Genomic DNA, 18,453 nt, shown 5'->3' with positions numbered 1-18,453 from the left:
TTCCTAGGTAATTCAGACCATCAGTGCAGTGGATAGAGACGAATCTGTAGAAGATCATCATTTTTACTTTAATTTATCTGTGGAAGACACAAAGAACTCAAGTTTCATAATTATAGATAATGAAGGTAATGCCATTCACTCATAATGACTTTTGATCCTTTCTTTGAGAAATGTGCCTGATTTCAAAGGAAATTTTATAATGTTGCTTTTTATATGGTTCTTGTAATATGATAATGTTGAGAAATAGAGCAATAGTGGCAATGAAAATGGTAAACAAAACCCAAAGTCAAGTTCTGAAAATACTAACCCCATTTCTCACTGGATTTCTCTAAATTAGAAACACTTTTTCAAGTCATCAGTGGCTATAAGACCTTGCAAAAACTAAATGACCCTGCAAATACAATGGCAGTACTGACACAGTGGTTCCTTTCATGTCCTTGTAAAACTCAAACTTCAATCTATGTCTGGGGAAGAAAATGATATATACTTATAGTCATGTTAGCTTGATTGATTCACAGATATTTGGAGTCATTAATTAGAAGCTATAAATATATAAAATTGGTTTAAGATTATTCTCTTTCCTTCAAAATGAAATGATTATATCAATCCAAGGACACAGTGTTCCAAAGGATTCTGTGTGGAGAGACAGCATATCTTACCCTTCTCTACAGAAGTGGATTGATTTTGCATAAAGCCACTCTGTTCTTTTTCCTTTCACTTCAGTAGAAGATTTTCTTGTCATCATATGGATGTTTTAATTTTACTTTGTATCTTAAAGATAAGAAACACTATAAGATTTATTACTCAAGCATCCATAGCCAAATACCTGGTTCGATCTAGGGGAGATCTTTTGTGGGAGAATAAATGCAGACATATTCTCTCCTTTTTCTCCTTGTCAAATTTCTCAGTGAAAAAACCTCAAACTTAGGATTAAAAAATGCAAATATCAATATAAGAAATAAATTGTAGCTTAGGTTTGTTTATGTTAATATAAGTTACTGGGACAAATTAAATTTATTAAAACAAAAATAATTTAGTTTAATGTTTGCAATTAAAAGTAATCTGACAAAATATGTATGGAAAAATGTAAACTCTCTTATCTTTTTTTTTAAAACTCTCTTATCCTTTCAATCTGTCTAGTAAATATAATCACAAGTTTTATAGGTTCCAAAGCATAATGGAGTATTTGTTTTAAAAAGATGATTTAGGAAAAGTGGTTAACAGGCACGCATTTTGAAAATTCATTTATTTGTGTTTTACTCTTTCTGTCTTCTAAGCTTTGATTGCTACAGAAAATTGGGAGGCTATAACAATACAAAAAAAATATATGGAAATAAGGACTCCAGCACAAGAAATTGCACTAAAAAGTTACTTAGAATATTTTGGGATTCAGGGGAAAACAACTTCAAATGTGTCATATATTGTTCATCTTTGTTGATTTTTTAAATGTTCTATTTATATGAGTGAGTGGTACTAAGGTTTAGCTGTTACCTGAATTTTAAATAGAAAATGGGTTAATAATGTCAAAGTAAAATGAAACATCCCAATAGAATTTTTCCTACCAAGTAAAACTCATTAGTAAATACATGATTTGAGATCACTTGCTGTGATATTGGTGGATGACAGAAAGTCTTGTGTATTTATGGTATTTGTGAAAAGAATGAGATCTATTAGAAAAAGCATGTGTCATCGGTAAATAATCCAAATGAAATTCATACTGTCATCATAAATTTAATATCAGTAGCCTCTATAAAATATTGAGATCTGATTACAAAGCTGTTTTCTATGCTCTACTTTGTTTTTTACCTTTATCAAAGGTGTTTTGGAACGGACTCACGTATTCATCTAATTTTGTAATTAGGGTTAGGGCAATGCCAAACCAATAGAGTTTTTGAGTAGATCTTTTATCTTTTTATCAGAAATGTCTTTATTATTTAACCTTACTGGATATATTTATACTATTGCCTCTTGTACATATGAGTTTCATTTATAATATTGAAAAATTATACACATGGATTTTTGTTTTAGATAACACAGCTGTAATTTTGACTAATAGAACTGGTTTTAGCCTTCAAGAAGAGCCTGTCTTCTACATATCTGTCCTAATTGCGGACAATGGAATCCCATCACTTACAAGCACAAACACCCTTACCGTACACATTTGTGACTGTGATGACTATGGCAGTACACAGACCTGCAGGGACAAGGACCTTTTGCTTTCCATGGGATTCAGAACAGAAGTCATACTTGCAATTTTGATAAGCATTATGATAATATTTGGTAAGTAGTACCGAACTGAACATAGCTACATTTACTGTAAATAATGTGATAAATATAAAAAATGTCAATTCCATTATCACAGCATGGAATGAGTTTTGCATGTATGTGTGTTTAATTGCTCTTCTGAATGTGTTGCAATTCTTGAACCAGTGGAGTGAATGAAAAGTAGAGTGATCATGCATTTCAAGATGAAAATCAATGATCCTTGAATTCTGAATGTGTCAGCATGTGTGTGTATATTTGTTTAGAGATGTTTTTGACACTCTGCATTGCAGCATATGCAGTTATATAACAACTAGTAATTAATAATAATAATAATAATAATAATGGCCTTCTGTGGAGTGCTTATGACACTCCAGGATACTGTCTTGAGTGTTTACATGCAATATGCGATTTGATCCTCACAATAATCTTATGGAGTGGTAACTACTATCGCCTGCATTGTATGAATGAAGAAAGTGAAACTCAAATAATTAAGTGCTCTACATAGGGTCATGCAGCTGGTGCATGATGTATTAAATTTCCGTAACTGTACAACAGTCTATTCAACCCTATGCTGCAACTCACTAGAGCCCTAGGACCACTACGGAAGTTAACAGTCTGGAGGAATGCAAATGGAGAGTTTTTACTTGATCAAAGTGCTAACCACAAGGGAAATTTAAGTAAAATTGCTGTTTTTAAAAAGGATTTTACTTATTCATATATTTATTTATTTTAGAGAGAGGGAGTGCAAGAGAGGGGCCAGGGGCAGAGGGAGAGGGAGAAAACCTCAACCAGGCTCAGCACTGAGCACCTTTGGAGAAGGGCTGGATTTCACAGCTCTGAGATCATGACCTGAGCCAAATCAAGAGTTGACTGCTTAACCCATGGAGCCACCAAGGAGCCCCAGGCTTCGTTTTTGCTTATTTGTTGTTGTTTTCACAGGCAGATGTTATACTCATTTTATGGATGAGGCCAATGAACCCCAAAATGTTTTAGTCAGGCTTCCAAGACTACAAATAATTCATTTAGCATAACCTTTACTCTTTATTTAACATACTAGTGTATACAATCCCATCACTTACAAGCCCCCTTACCTTCCCTTATAAGGGAACCCTATCTTGCTTCCCTTATAACTTCATGTCAAAAGTCAACACAACTTTATTGAGTTTTCTCAGCCACTGTTTCTATAATCCCAAACTCATGCTCAAAATGGCATACATTTTTCAAGGATTGCTTTGCCTTCACTCTCATCTTTCTCAAAGCTTCAAAAGTCATGCATTCCTCTTTACTATCCGAATTACCATTCTTTCCTACCCAGCCTCAGTTTTTAAGATGATTTTTTCATGGCTTTTGATCATAAAAGAGAATATAGAGCTACATAGCTGGGTATCAGAATCAAGTGCAGTAAAAGCAGTGTAGTGTTTGGAGGATGACAAGTACTGATTTACTAATAAGTACAGACCTAAACCAAGTCCAAAAACCCTATGAGTAAACCAAGGACAGCTTCACAGTCAAGGGCAGGAATAAGATTTAGAGGGTGGAAAGTGTGGCTCAGCCGATAGTTTTCTTTGAAAGTGTCATGAATACTCTCTCCAATTCATAGATTGAAAAAATTATTTATTAGCTCCCTTTCTATATCAACCATATATCTGAGCTGAGTTTCACAGTACCTGGATTCAAACACAATGACCTTATTTCAAGAACACCAGTTCAATTTTTTAAAGGTAAGATTTATATAAAACATTGCCTAATGCATTTCTCTATATGATAATATTAATAACATAACTTCATGTCTCAGTTTCAGTTCCTATAGATTAAATTCGTTCCAAGACTATGAAAGGGCTGGCTGTTCTTGAACAGACAGACAGACACACACACACACACACACACACACACACACACATATACACAATTTTCTCTAAAAATGGGGGGGTGCTTTGAAATCATTCTATTTCTATGTGGTATTAAAATTATCTTATGTAATGAATATTGTTTGTGGGCATACCAGTGTTATGATTTAAAAAAATGATGGTTTGGGCTTTCTGAAATTAATGTGGTATCACTGTGCACAGGTTCTAAACCAACTTTCCGGTGGCATATACTTGGTAGTCAATAAATATTAACTTAGAAAATAATTTGCCTCAGTGGGGAATTTCAAACTGCTCTGTTGTGCTTAACTTCTCTTAACAGGGATTACTGGTTATTAACATTGAAAAATTCATATGGATTGGAAAATTCTCCCTTATGCTCCTTTTCTTTTTGTTTTCAATATGTAAAAAATAAAATTTTAAATTATCACAAAACAGTTCACTCTATTTTTATGATGTTTGTCTACTCTAAATCATCAGGCAGAAAGATTGCTATACTGCCTTGTCATTCTGCATGACCCTTTTGTAAATTTTCAACAGCCAATATTGTAATTAAGTTTTGGGGAGTTAAAAGTTATACAGGGATATTCCACTGTGCCGAGGATGATGCCCCCAAGCCCTGCATTGTTTAAGGGTGGACAGTATGTTTTCTTTTTTCTTAAAATCATAAAATCTAAGCTCATGTCTTGAGCTTTTAACAAAAGCAAGGATTGTAAGGTTTGTTATAAGTAATATACAATATCTATAAATATAAACTTATATTAATATATTATGCTGTATTTATTATATTATGTTAATTCATACTCTCATATGCTTTCTTTGTCAGGGTTTATTTTTTTGATCCTGGGTCTGAAACAGCGAAGGAAGCCAACTCTATTTCCTGAGAAAGGTGAAGATTTCCGAGAGAATATATTCAGATACGATGATGAAGGGGGAGGAGAAGAAGATACAGAGGCCTTTGATATTGTCCAGCTGAGGAGTAGCACCATCATGCGGGAACGCAAGACACGGAAAACTGCTGCAGCAGAGATCAGGAGCCTGTACAGGCAATCTTTGCAGGTTGGCCCAGACAGTGCCATCTTCCGGAAATTCATTCTAGAGAAGCTGGAAGAAGCTAATACTGATCCTTGTGCCCCTCCTTTTGACTCCCTCCAAACCTACGCTTTTGAGGGAACAGGGTCATTAGCTGGATCCCTGAGCTCCTTAGGATCCACAGTCTCTGATCAGGATGAAAATTATGATTACCTTAATGAATTGGGACCTCGCTTCAAAAGATTAGCATGCATGTTCGGTTCTGCTCTGCAGTCAAATAATTAGGGCTTTTTTATTAGTAAAAATTTAAAAAATGCTAATATGTTTGGGCAAACTGGTAGTCTCTTGGTAAAGAGTTGTGTACTCCAGTTCTTGGGGTGGGGGGGAGGTGGATTATAGCATCTTCTGATTTCCTTGAAGTAAATGCCCCTTGTTTATTGCAAGCTACCCACATGTTGTCCCTGAGCGCAGGCTTAGATGGTTGCTAACAACCAGCTCTCCTGTGCCAGTGCAGGCCAACTCTGACATGTAGCAAATAGTCCTCTAGCAATTTTTTCGCTACCATCTAATACAAATTCTCCAAATTTTTAAATTTTTCATGTGAGAAAGGCCCTGAACTAGATCAACTTAATATTATTTCATTTAGCCATTTTTTAAAAAATCTTACAAAGTGAGAGGAAAGTGTTTATGTGTTTTAAGTTCCTGATACTATATGGAGATACACATCTAGGAAAATCTGGGTGATTCTATAAAACTTTTAAAAGCTGTTTTTTTTTTTATGAATAAGCAAGTTTCTGATTCAGATTCTATGATTCATAGTCTTTTGATATTTTAAAATCATTGTCAAGACCATACTTGAAAACTGATTTCAAATTTAGATAGATACTTGGTATGTGTTAATTAATCAAAGATACAGTGTAGATTTGTATTGTCTTTGATATTACATATTTGTATAAAAAAGGAGTATGAAAATATGTCTGGGAGTGTTTTATGTTATTTTTTTATGTAACCAGAGTATATCTTCATCATTACAATGCAATAGCGAAATACGTGTCAAGGTTTACTCACCATTAAATTGAAACTTTATGATAATCATGGAAAGCATGAAAAATTTTAAGTAAATTTTTATTGCCACTAAAAATGATAGCAATAAATGAAAGAAGTATTTGATTCAAATTTGAATTAATATTCATCCAAAATATTATGATCAACCATACTGATTCTTACCACACATAGAATAAAACATAAAATTCTCAGCTTTTGTATTTTATTAAGAGCTTAGACTATAACTGATTCTTCACTGTCATTTTTTTTATTATGGGTTATAAAATTAGGTGCAATAGTTCCTTTTATTGTAGCATTATGAAGGAGGTATGCTAAGCTCCTGGACATGGTAAAATCCATGATAACATCCACATAACAAGCTTTATGATAACATCAGATAATAAGATAATAAAACACTTTAATTTTAATCAACATCTTAAGAATGATCTTTATTATTCTATCCAAATCAAAAAGGAATTCAAAATTCATAGGCTGAATGGAAAGAAAATGGCAAATACAATGTTCTCAGAATTGTTTTATATGTTCATTTCTTATTAGCAGCATGTGAAAATGAGCTGAACCAAATTGATCGTATAGACTTAGATAAAATATTTTTAATAATTTGTATTTGAATAACACAGTATTTTTCCCCCTATGTACTTTGAAACATAAATACCACATGTAATAGAAGAGAGGCTTTCCATCAATATCAATCCAGGTACCATTTTGTTGGCAACATAGGTATCATCACTTCACAACAGCCCAAGACTAGAAATACAACGATTTAGGAGGCTATTAAAAGTTGATGAGAAGTCATAAGCTGTAGAAAATCCTTATGCATTCATACCATTATTTACTTAGGGAAGAGTAAGAATACTAAACCAAACAAATTGTTAAAAGAGAAACACTTGACAATAAAATAAAAATGTATGAATTGAGAGAATATCTATCACATTGACATAAAATTGAGAGTATAATTAGCTATATTTTCAGGAATTATTCCATAAAGGATTATTCCCTGTATTTAAAAGATAGTGCTGTGTAATCTTGGTTGAAGAATAGGAAAGTATGATAAACAACAGATAAATCAATCCATGGAAAATAAATGAGAAAAACAGAAATAGGGTTTTCTGGGGACCTAGTAGGTTCTGTCATGAGTGAAAGCCTATGAACAACTTATCGATTTGGATAGACACTTTAAAAAATGCACATTTGCATCAGTGGGGTTTCAGGTTGGAGTCCAGTGACACTAAGCACATGTGTTAAATTCTGACGGGATTGTTAATCACAGGTACATAGGAAAAGAACATAGTGGTTGCATATCTATTTGCTAGTTTAAAAAGTGTCCTTTTAAACTATATAAAAAATAGTATCTGAGTTTTGTATAGAAGATGCAATTTCATAAAAATCATACTTGGTTATATTTCAATAACATTTGACCTTTTTGTAGTCACTTGGGTGTTGCAAGAATGCAGCTATATCCTAAGCTAAAGGCATGACATTAAGATCTCATTTTTGTCAATTTTAATAAAGGCTAAATCAATGCAGATATTTATGAAAATAGCACAGCTTCATATTAACACCTGCAGTGCTTAAACATTACCCTTAGTTAATTCGCAGGTTTGTGTGTAAGTCTTGGATTACTAATGGTTGAAATAAGAAAATACTTCAAGTCCTTTAGAGGGATCAGAAACTGTTAGTGATAATAGGTGTTCATCAAGCACCTGTGCTTGAGCCTACCAGCCCTGAGTGTGAATTAGTGCACTGTTGTTCGAGTGCCTGTGTGAACTCTGTCAAACTGTCTACTCTTTGCAGATCTGAGTTTCTAATCTGTAAGACAAGGTCCAGGGTACCTAATTCACATGGTTGCAGTGATGAATTAGTCAAACAAGAAGCACAAGCAGTGCCTGATTCAATAAAGAACTACATCATGACGATGGCTGATGTTATTCCGCTGGAACATGGAGACTCCTTTTCCTTCTAGTCCCGAGTGATCCCCAGGGCTTCACAGCATGTTTGTCATGCAAATCAACTTTCTGACCTGACATAGAAGGCCATGTAGTAATCTGTCCTTGCTCATTTCTGCATTCTTAACTCTTCCAGCCTCATGCTCCAGGCCGGAAACAATCTGCCCCTGAACATTTCTCTTTTTCATTCCCTCACTTCATTCATGTCTGCGATCAACTGTGATTTCCTCAAGAAGGCCTATTTAATCACTGTCTTACACTGTGGCCCTAGCTCTGCCCGGCTTGTATTCAAATCCCTTAGCCAGCTGGCATTACAACGTATATGTGCTTATTATTTTTTTACTTGTTGCATATTTATCACTTATTAGAATGTAAACCCCAGTGGGCAAGGAATCATCTCTCTTGTTCATTTGTTCTTGTCTACGATTGTTTGTACCACATTAAGTGGACCAATAAATATTCCTTAATGTAACAATGAATCCCAATCTATTTTACCTGGTCGTGTATAGAAGCCATATTGAGTTTGGTTAAATAATCATATGGAATTAATATATTTTTCAAAATAGGTCATTGCTGGGTAGTTCTTGGGTACAATAAGATTTTCAAAATATATCTAGTAATTATAGAGTTTGGTATTCTTACTAATTATAGAGTTTGGACATACTGGTATTATCCCCAGGGGTGAAAAAAGGTAATGACTTTAAACTGTTCCATCAAAACAGGTCCTATGGTAGATACTGTAGAAATTCACATGTGAAAAAGTTCCCAGGAAGTGTGATGAGTATGAAAACACGTGCAATGCATGAGAATTCCACTTCCTGTTTATAACACAAAACTTGGTAACAAATGCATTGTTAGATTTACAAGGCTACGCGAAACCTACAAACCACACTTATACAGGTAAATTCATGTTCTTTTTTAATGACGGAAGAGGACATTAGATAGCAAATACACTAATAGCTGGGAGACAAATTAGAGAATTAAATGGAGGAAAGGAATATGTGTTTTTTTATATATATTTCTGATTATGTCTGCCTATCTATCTATCATCTATGTGTCTATTGGGATAAATTGTGATTTCTTGGAGGAAGGGAGACTAGCACCTCAATCGCACAGCAGATCCTTAGGACCTGTTAAAATGTGTTGCTACCTTCTTTCTTCTTTTCCTAGAGAACTCTGATGATGGGAAGCTGAAGAACTGGTCTGAAATGGTGGACAGACAGAGAGGGCAGGAGCTGGACCAAATGCAGCTCGTAGCTGTTGACAAGGCAAAGCTGCCTGAGTTTCCCATAGATTAAGGAGGTTGCTGCTATAGAAATTTTGCACAGAGGGAAAAAACTGAAAGGGAGCTTAAACTAGTCATCCAAAGAATATGTCACAGAGGCTAAGGAAAAATAGAGACCTCAAGTCCTTAAAATGTCTCCAGATACCCTCTCCATTACCCACAATAGAGTGCCAGCAGTCAGATGCCTGACATCTCAGAGGACTCTAGCTGTGGGATTATGGAAGCGTTTATTGTGCCCCTTACCTCTGTCTTCAGACACTAGAGGTCCAGAAACAGCAGAATAAGTGGGAAAGAGTGAGAGAAAGAGCCTTACATTGGATGTAAGGAAAAAGGATTTTAAAAAGTGTTTTTGACACTGACCAGAAGCTGTGCAAACTGTCTGGGACTTGGCCAAGGTGTGCATCAGAAAGATCAATGCAAATGTGTATAAAAACTGAATACTATAAAACATTTTCATGATATTTCTTTCAAGTTCAAATGAGTCAATAACCTGGATGCATTAATATGTCAATTCAATTTGGAATTCCATATATTTTAAATGATTCAAAAATCAATTCTCGTCTAAAACCAGAAGCAAAATACAAAAAAAGTAAATGTAATTGATCATGTTCTTAAAACACTTGTGAGCACATGAAAACAGTTTACACAGTTTTATTTCACGTCATTCTTTTGTGCTTATTCATGTTCATATTTAAAATGTGATATGTTCTATTGAGTTCTGCAGTGCTAAGTGATTTATCTCAGCTACGCATAAGGCTGAACATTGAAAATACCTCATATTCATGCTTACATAGAGGTACGAATCTAGAATGTTTTGTCTAGAAAAGGAAGCTGATATATGTATTTACATGTTTCCATAATATTATCACCTCACTTACATGCTAGTGAGAATAAGTGGCCTATGAAGTACATTTTTAATTGTTTTCCAGTTGCTAACATTTCTTTGTTGTGTAAACTTTGGTGAATAATTTAAAATGTTCTTTTTCAGTACTTTAATTTGTACAATGGGGTATTAAAAATAATCAGACTCTCATAGGAAAGTTAACTAAAATAATATATATGAAGAATTAATTATTCTCTAACATACAAAATGCATGACATTTTATCTGTTATTGTTAACAAAACATTTATTGTGATATTAAGTTTATCTTTAGAAATGCTCATAGACCAAGCTCATTACTCTACAATTAACATGGACAAGAAGAAAATGAATTAATGCAGGACAATAATTAGCTGGCTGTTACTTACCATCTCCCCGCCTTGACCCTTCCAGGGTAATGTTCCATTATTACCAAAGGAAAAAATTAATTGCTCAAGTAATGCATTATGTATGAGATGTTCTGATTGAAAGTCATCTCCCTATGACATTTATTTGGGGGGAAACTCTGTTAAGTAATAACCACAGATCAGGGCAATTTTTTCTAGGTATGGATATCTTAGGGGAAAAAAAAACTATCAAAAAAGAAAAGGGTTTGTTCACTTGGTCACTAATACACAAATTAATTTATTTCTCTATTAGATTTACACGGAAGAAATAAAAGAAATATGCTAACAGCTCCAAAAGAAAGCTTTCAAACCTGTGGTTAATAACGTCTAAAGTTATTAATTTTATATTATAAAGTTCTAATTTTATATTAGGAGTTTAAAATTAAATTACAAAGCAGATTGTTCTCATCACCTCTGACAATACAAAATGAAACTCTGCACTCTTGGCTTTTACCTACGTTGGCCCATCCTCCTCTTTTTAAAAAACAAAAATTAAGAACCCATTACCATATGTTCTCTGCTGAGTAAATTTTTATAATCTTTCCCTTTCTTTTATCCAATCATAGGGCTCGGGCAAGTTCTAGGCAGTTGTCCAGCTCATACTGACACCTCAATTTCCAGACACTTCTTAGACACTTCTTTCTTACTCCAGATGACCTCTACATCATTCTGGAAGCTTCCTCTGCAGTACTAATTATCTAATTTTAACTTTCATTAAAATTTAACACATACCTGAACTTGACATATTCAATTCACATAGAATTTCACCTGATTTTTAAAAAACAGTTTAAGTTTTACTAAATGTATGAATTAAGTCAGAAGTGAATAAATCAGACAGTATATTCATCCATAGCAACTTATTATCACACATTGATTAATAATAACACGGTTTTTAAGAACAAAATGTCTTCTTTATAAACTATTCTCTACAATCATGATACTTTATTTTTATACAAATACCTGAAAATGAAATCTATACTAAGACACAGGCTAAGAAAAGTTGTGAACTGTGAAAATTCTAAATATTTCTCCCATTAAGGTCACTCATTCTCAATAAGTAAATGAACAAATATTGAAGGTAATAATCCAATAATAAGAAGATAATAAACCACTAATCCATGTTTCCACTTCACTGAGGTTAAAAGCAAAGCAAAGGTTCCCTTTGGTTCCCAGAAATTCATGGTATAAAATGAACATATTGGCAACCACAGTAATCACCCAGTCATTTACACATCTGAATTGTGGCTTATTTCTTTTTGAACTTCCTACCAAAATATTCAAAGGTGGTATTGATTTTTAAGGTGGTGGACATAGAATAACAAAAGTCAATTTAGTAATATGCATTTTTAACTTGAAATTCCTTATTTAAAAATGTCTTCTGGTCAAACTAGGGTCAAATCACACAAATCTTTAACATAATAAACCCAGCGAGGATGAAGAAAGAAAGAGGAAATAAATCAGGAGCCAGGGATCTGGATCCATTTTAAAAGGGCAATTGTGCTTAACTGACTGCTTTCCATGCTCTCTTTCTACTTTTCTTGTTGAAAACTAGTAAATTGAAATCCCTTTTCTATAGTATTTTAGAGAAAAACATTAAAACCTAGAGTCATAAATGTATTCCTTCTTAGGCAATTAAAATGCATTGTTCCTACTGCTAAACTGAGGTTTGACTCTTGGCAAAGGCAAGATTGACAAGTCATAGGCCACCATACTCCCACACAAGACACTGGACCAAATGTGCCACACTCTTTCCTCCACCCTAGTGCCTCTGGCTCTGTCCCTAAGGGCTGGTTTCCAAAGTTCCTGCCATTGCCCAAGGAGGGAAAGTTCTGAGCAATAAAATTTCTTAAATAAATTGAAAAAAAAAAAAGAGCCCCACATCAGGTTCCCTGCATGGAGTCTGATTCTCTCTCTGCCTATGTCTATACCTCTCTCTCCCTCTCTCTCTGTGTGTGTCTCTCATGAATAAACAAATAAAATCTTAAAAAAAGAAAAAACCCGACCTGCTTCCACTGCCAGCTCACTTTACTATGGAAAGACCAAGGAGACGTGGAGGGGACATTAAAAACAAAAAATAAACAAAACAAAACAAAACAAAACAAAACCCTCCAGCAAGAGGTGCATTCTACCCATTTTTACTTAGATGGAAGACTGCCCTTCTGTATTTTGTGCCATGGCAGATATTACCATTATCAGCTCCAAGTGAGGAATATAATGGAAAATGTATAAGAGAGTAGCATCAACTGACACAGAAGTGCATATTACATTAAAATCCTAAATTTCTTATGGTTTCTAAGTTTGTTTTCTTTTTTTTAAGATTTTATTTATTTATTTATGAGAGACACAGAGAGAGAGAGAGAGACAGAGAGAGACAGAGAGAGAGAGAGAGAGGCAGAGACACAGGCAGAGGGAGAAGAAGGCTCCAAGCAGGGAGCCCAACATGGGACTCTATCCTGGGTCTCCAGGATCAGGCCCTGGGCTGAAGGTGGCGCTAAACCGCTGAGCCACCTTGGCTGCCCTAAGTTTGTTTTCTTATTGGTTTGCAACATTAATAAAAATTGATAGATTTAGTGAAATAGAGATAACTTGAACTGAAAAGCGTAGCTTAGACTTTTATGAGTGAATCATCCTAGAGTATTTAACATTCCAGATTGCAGAAGAGTTTCTGCCCTTGTAAATCATTTGCTACTTTACAACGTGTTCTCTTTTCTAATTAAATTGATTGCACAACACTGGTGGAACCTTGGGATTTGAACTCAAAGAGCATTATGGAGGCAGAGCTATTCATTTCCAAGCTGGTTCTTGCTTTGTCACATGCCAAACTATTCTAAAAGCCAAGTGCTACTTTCTATGGCATGTCTGCTACTCCCTACGGCAGATTTCAGCCCCAAATTTTCCCTTCCCTAATCACTTCCATTTATTTTTATACTGTATATAACATTAAGTAAATCAGAGTATTCCATTATGACCTCTAATTGCTTTTTTGAAAGGTAGGCTTCTTAAATGTATTAAATATGTTAAACATGGCAACAATCCCGCTGAGAGACATAGGGATCTCAACAACATCATCACCTTTATAAAGCAATTGAAGATGCTTCTCTTTTTCCAGGCAGTTCTTTAATTCAAGTAGAAATGATCTGAGATGTGGCTTTTATAATTAGCCTTTGCCTTAAGACATTGCCCCAGAAGAGAAAAGATCAGAATAATAATGAATTTTTAAATAACATACCTACACTGCTTTGCATTAATAATAGAAGAGTCAACGGATATTGGTTTGAAATACTCAAGTATTTAGTAGAAACCCTTTGGGGAAATAAAGTATATGGTTAGCACTGTTAATCTTTTCAAAAGTTAAATCTCACACAGTTAAACCACTGTTAAACTGCATGTAAGTCAATATATCCCTAAAGTGACCCTCAACTAAAAATAACAAGAGGTGAAAATGCAAATTTTAGAAGATGCTTTACTACCTAAGCAATTACTTTTATCAAAAGATCCACTTGAAGAATATCATTAAATATCTTTAAAATATGGTATCTATATGATTCCTGTATCATTTCATGTTTAGGATAAATTGGTTCTAGTATACTAAGTGACATATATGTACACACACACACACACACACACACAAATACTACACTGAGCTGTGCAATATAAAACACTGTTATATACATATAGTAAAGTGCAGAAGTCACACCATAAGTTAGTGAGAATCTACTCTGCTGTATTCTCATTCTAGTTTCTTTCTAACGACACAAAGCCATCCCACCTATTCAACTTCCATTTTTAATCTCAAATAGCAAATATTTGAGTGTCCATTACACAGCAAGCATTTTAGCAAATGCTGAGAAAATCAAGGAGAGGTTTGCCTGGGTGGCTCAGTCAGTTAAGCATCTGCCTTCAGCTCAGGTCATGATCTCAGAAACCTGGGATAGAGACCCACACTGGGCTCCCTGCTCAGTTGAGAGCCTGCTTTTCCCTCTCCTTTCCCCTCACTCGTTGTCTCTGTCATAAATAAATAAAATCTTAATTAAAAAAAATAAAATCAAGGAGAATAACACAAGGTCTTTTAACACTAAAAACATATTCTAAAAAGAGACACATGCACAGCAGTACATTTATCACAATCCAGAAACTATTGGAAGTAAATATAAAGTGGGTTGGGAACATGGTGGAGGTGATATTTGAGCCTCAATTTGAAAAAGATTGATGAGGATATCGACATTGTTTTGTTTTGTTTTGTTTTTTTTTTGGATATCGACATTCACACAATCTTTGCAGACACTGTACCATAGCTCTTACACATGTATCTCCCATGCAGTGGAATTTTTTTGGATGTTAGAACTTTCTTGGGACACCCTGCTCCGTTTGTCAGTACATAGGAGTTACCTCAAAGCTAGGCTTGCACCAAAGACACAGTAGTGAATAGCAGTCATGTTGCAAAGGCAGACACTAGGTAGGGAGCTTAATCCTGCTGTAGAAAGAGAGCACTGTATTGCACAACTCAAGGGCTGCCATTCATTTTTCAGTCGGTATTGGATAGTGTTTGTTTTATGAGGCAACTCTGGCCACAAATGTCATCCTCTCAAAAAATGTTTGAATATTTTTAAAAAATAATTTTAGATTTACTGAAAAGTTGTGATGACAGTATAGTCTTCCCATAAAACACATGTCCAGGTCCCCCAAGTATTAACATTTTACATGAGGGCAGCACATTTATTATATTTATATATTATATTTATATATATAAAATAATATTATATATAATATGTATATAATATTTATTATAATTAATGAACAAATAATGATACATCATTACTAAAACTCAAAATTTGTTTTGAATTTCCTTAAATTTTACCTGATGTCTCTTTTGTTCCTATCCAGGGTACTCAGCACATTATTTTGTTTTCACACACCTTAGGCTCCTCTTAGCTGCTGTCTCAAGGCTTTCATTGTTTTTAATGACCTTGACTGTTTTGAGTGGCTCTAGTTGTGTATTTTGTTAGAATATCCCTCTATTGGATTTTGACTAGTGCTTTCCTAGTGGTCAGACAGGGGTTATGGGCTTTGAGGAGGAATACCACTGAGGTAAATTGCTATTTTCATGATATGGTAAATCAAGGGTACCTACTGTCAGCATGGCTTATTGCTGCTAACATCCACCTGGATTATCTGGTTGGGTATTTGTCAGTTTTTTTCCACTCTAAAGTTACTCTTTTTTCTCCCTTTCCATACTATGCTTTTTGGAAGGAAGTACCTACGTGTAGCCCACACCTAGGACATGGAAAATTATGTACCCCCTCACCCCTCACTGAGGACAGAGAAAGTGTGTAATTTTCAGGATGTTTTTAATGAAATATGTGTCTATTCTCCCAATGAATTTACTTATTTGTTCATTTATATATATCAGTGTGTACTTACGGATATTTTTGTTCTATTTGGGGTTATATTACAATATTACTTTATTTTGTTGCTCAAATTGTTTCAACTTTGGTCATTGGGAATTCTTATGTTTGGCTTTTGTGTCTTTATTACACATCCCTCTGTATGTGTGTGTGTGTGTGTGTGTATGTGTGTAGCACTCCCTCACTTTCTAGCGCTACAATATGCTCTGGTCCTGTCTTGTATATTCTTTGCTCCACTCCCAGAAGCAGCCATTTCTCCAAATATCCATGGTGAATTTTATTGGAGAATGATGTTGGAAACCAAGATTTGGGAAATGGGTGTTGTTATTGCTGCTGAGATGCTATCTCTTTCCTAATAGGCCTTTTCGGGTGACAGAACAAGGAAATATATTTGTGTTTCTACTGTTACTTGCATATACATATATCTTGATCATATCATAAATATTTGCATACATTACTATCTGCATCTGCATCAATCAAAATACGAGTTTACACTCATGTTTCAAACACTGATCCTCTAGCTTATGGATTATTCTAGCCTTCTACACTTTATTATTGTATCTAAACTATGCTCCAGCAATAAGAAGACTAGCTTCTCAAACCTATTTATATAGTTAATTATTCAATTCTATATACATTTACAGCAGTGTCAAGATTGTGAGCCAGTTTCCCCTTTGAGGCAAAACTTTATACCCTAGATTAAAGGGCTTATGTACACTTTCTTTTACCTTAAGTTTTACAGACTCTGGTTGTTTCCAAAGTTACTTAGATCAGCTCCTTCCCCCCACCATCTTTCAGTGAGGTTGTTTCATGGATTTATATAGCTATTTATATAGTACAGTTATATTGTTTTGTTACCTTCTGCATTCCATTCTGGGATTCCCTCAACCTCCTAAATATTTTTATTTGCACATATTAAAGTTCATTCTATGCTGTCAGTTCAATGGGTTTGAAAAAGTGTAGTGTTATATAACCTCAATCACTTATCATACAGAATAGTTTCTTTGTTCTAATAATGTTCTAATAATGTCCCTGTGTTTTTCCTATTGAATTCTTTTTCCCTTCCCCCACCTCCCAAATCTGGTAGCTATTGGTCATTTAATTTCTGTATAGTTTTGCCTTCTCTAGAATATTTTATAATTTGAGTCATATAACTGGTAGCCCTTTAGACTGGCTCCTCTCAAACAGTAATGTGTTTGGAAGGCACCCTCAGTCTTGTCGTGGTTTGATAGCTCATTTATTTTATTGCTGGGTAGTATTGCATTATAAAGATGTACACACCTGGTTTATCCATTCACCTATAACAGAACATCTCAGTTGCCTTTTTTGGCAATCATGAGAAAAGCCCATGTAAACACTCCTCTACTGTTTTTTGTTCAAATCAGTTGTGTAAAAACCTAGGAGCATGATTGCTTGATCATATGGTAAGACTATGTTTAGCTTACTGAAAAGACACCAAACTGTGCTCCCAAATGTCTGTACCATTTGAGTACCCATCAACAGCGAATGAAAGTCCCTGTTGCCACACCTTCATGAGCATTTGGTATCAGGAACTTTTTGGATTTTAGCCATTCAAATAAATCTGCAGTTGTATTTCATTTTAATTTGCATTTTCCTAATTATAAATTATGATGAGCATCTTTTCATATTCTTTTTTTTTTCTTTTCATATTCTTATTTGCCAACTGTATATCTCCTTTGGTGAGGTGACTGCTCAGATCATTTGCCCATATTTTAGTTGAGTTGTTCATTTTGTTGAGTTTTAAGAGTTATTTCTTCTATATTTTGGATAAAATATAGGAAAAAAGAAAACTCTTTCTGTATTTTGGATAAAATATAGTTTCCAGATATGTTTTTCAAACTTTTTATCTCAGTCTTTGGTTTGTCTTTTTATTTTCTTGACAGTGTCTTTTGTAGAGTAGGAGATTTTGTTTTAATAAAGTGTACTTTATCAATTTTTTTCATGGACCATGCTTTTGATGTTGCTTCAAAAACTAATTAAGCAATCCAAGGTCATGTAGATTTTCTGCAAAGTTCTCCTCTAAGATTTTTATAGTTTTGTGTTCCCTATCTATGTCTATGTTCCATTTTGGAGTGAATTTTGGAAAAGTCATGATGTCTTTGTCTAGGTTTATTTTTTCACATGTGTACATCCAGTTGTTCCAAAACCACATGCTGAGCAGACTATTCTTTTTGCATTAAATTCCCTTTACTCCTTTTTCAAACATCAGTTGAGTATATGTGTATTTCTTTCCCCTGGGCTCTCTATTCTGTTCCATTGATCTATGATAATACCATGCTGTCTTAATTACCATAGCTTCAGAG

The 18,453-nt window shown here is 34.4% G+C and overlaps 1 protein-coding gene across 6 annotated transcripts in view; it reads left to right on the top strand.

Annotated features, from left to right (window-relative positions):
* The window catches only part of CDH19 (cadherin 19), a 94,999-nt gene extending 86,354 nt beyond the window's left edge, over positions 1-8,645 (top strand). For 5 of the 6 annotated variants that reach the window (XM_041739790.1, XM_041739787.1, XM_041739791.1 and 2 more), the window contains 3 exons: positions 8-125; positions 2,029-2,280; positions 4,957-8,645. In XM_041739790.1, the coding sequence (XP_041595724.1) occupies positions 8-125; positions 2,029-2,280; positions 4,957-5,447 (861 nt within the window). In that variant the 3' untranslated portion in view covers positions 5,448-8,645. The remainder of the gene's footprint in view (positions 1-7; positions 126-2,028; positions 2,281-4,956) is intronic. The other variant, XM_041739792.1, reaches the window with a different exon arrangement.
* Positions 8,646-18,453: the final 9,808 nt, after the last annotated feature.

The sequence above is a fragment of the Vulpes lagopus genome, chromosome 24 (assembly GCF_018345385.1).
Source record: "Vulpes lagopus strain Blue_001 chromosome 24, ASM1834538v1, whole genome shotgun sequence".
Classification (NCBI taxonomy): Eukaryota; Metazoa; Chordata; class Mammalia; order Carnivora; family Canidae; genus Vulpes; species Vulpes lagopus.
This window is presented reverse-complemented; position numbering and strand designations above follow the sequence as displayed.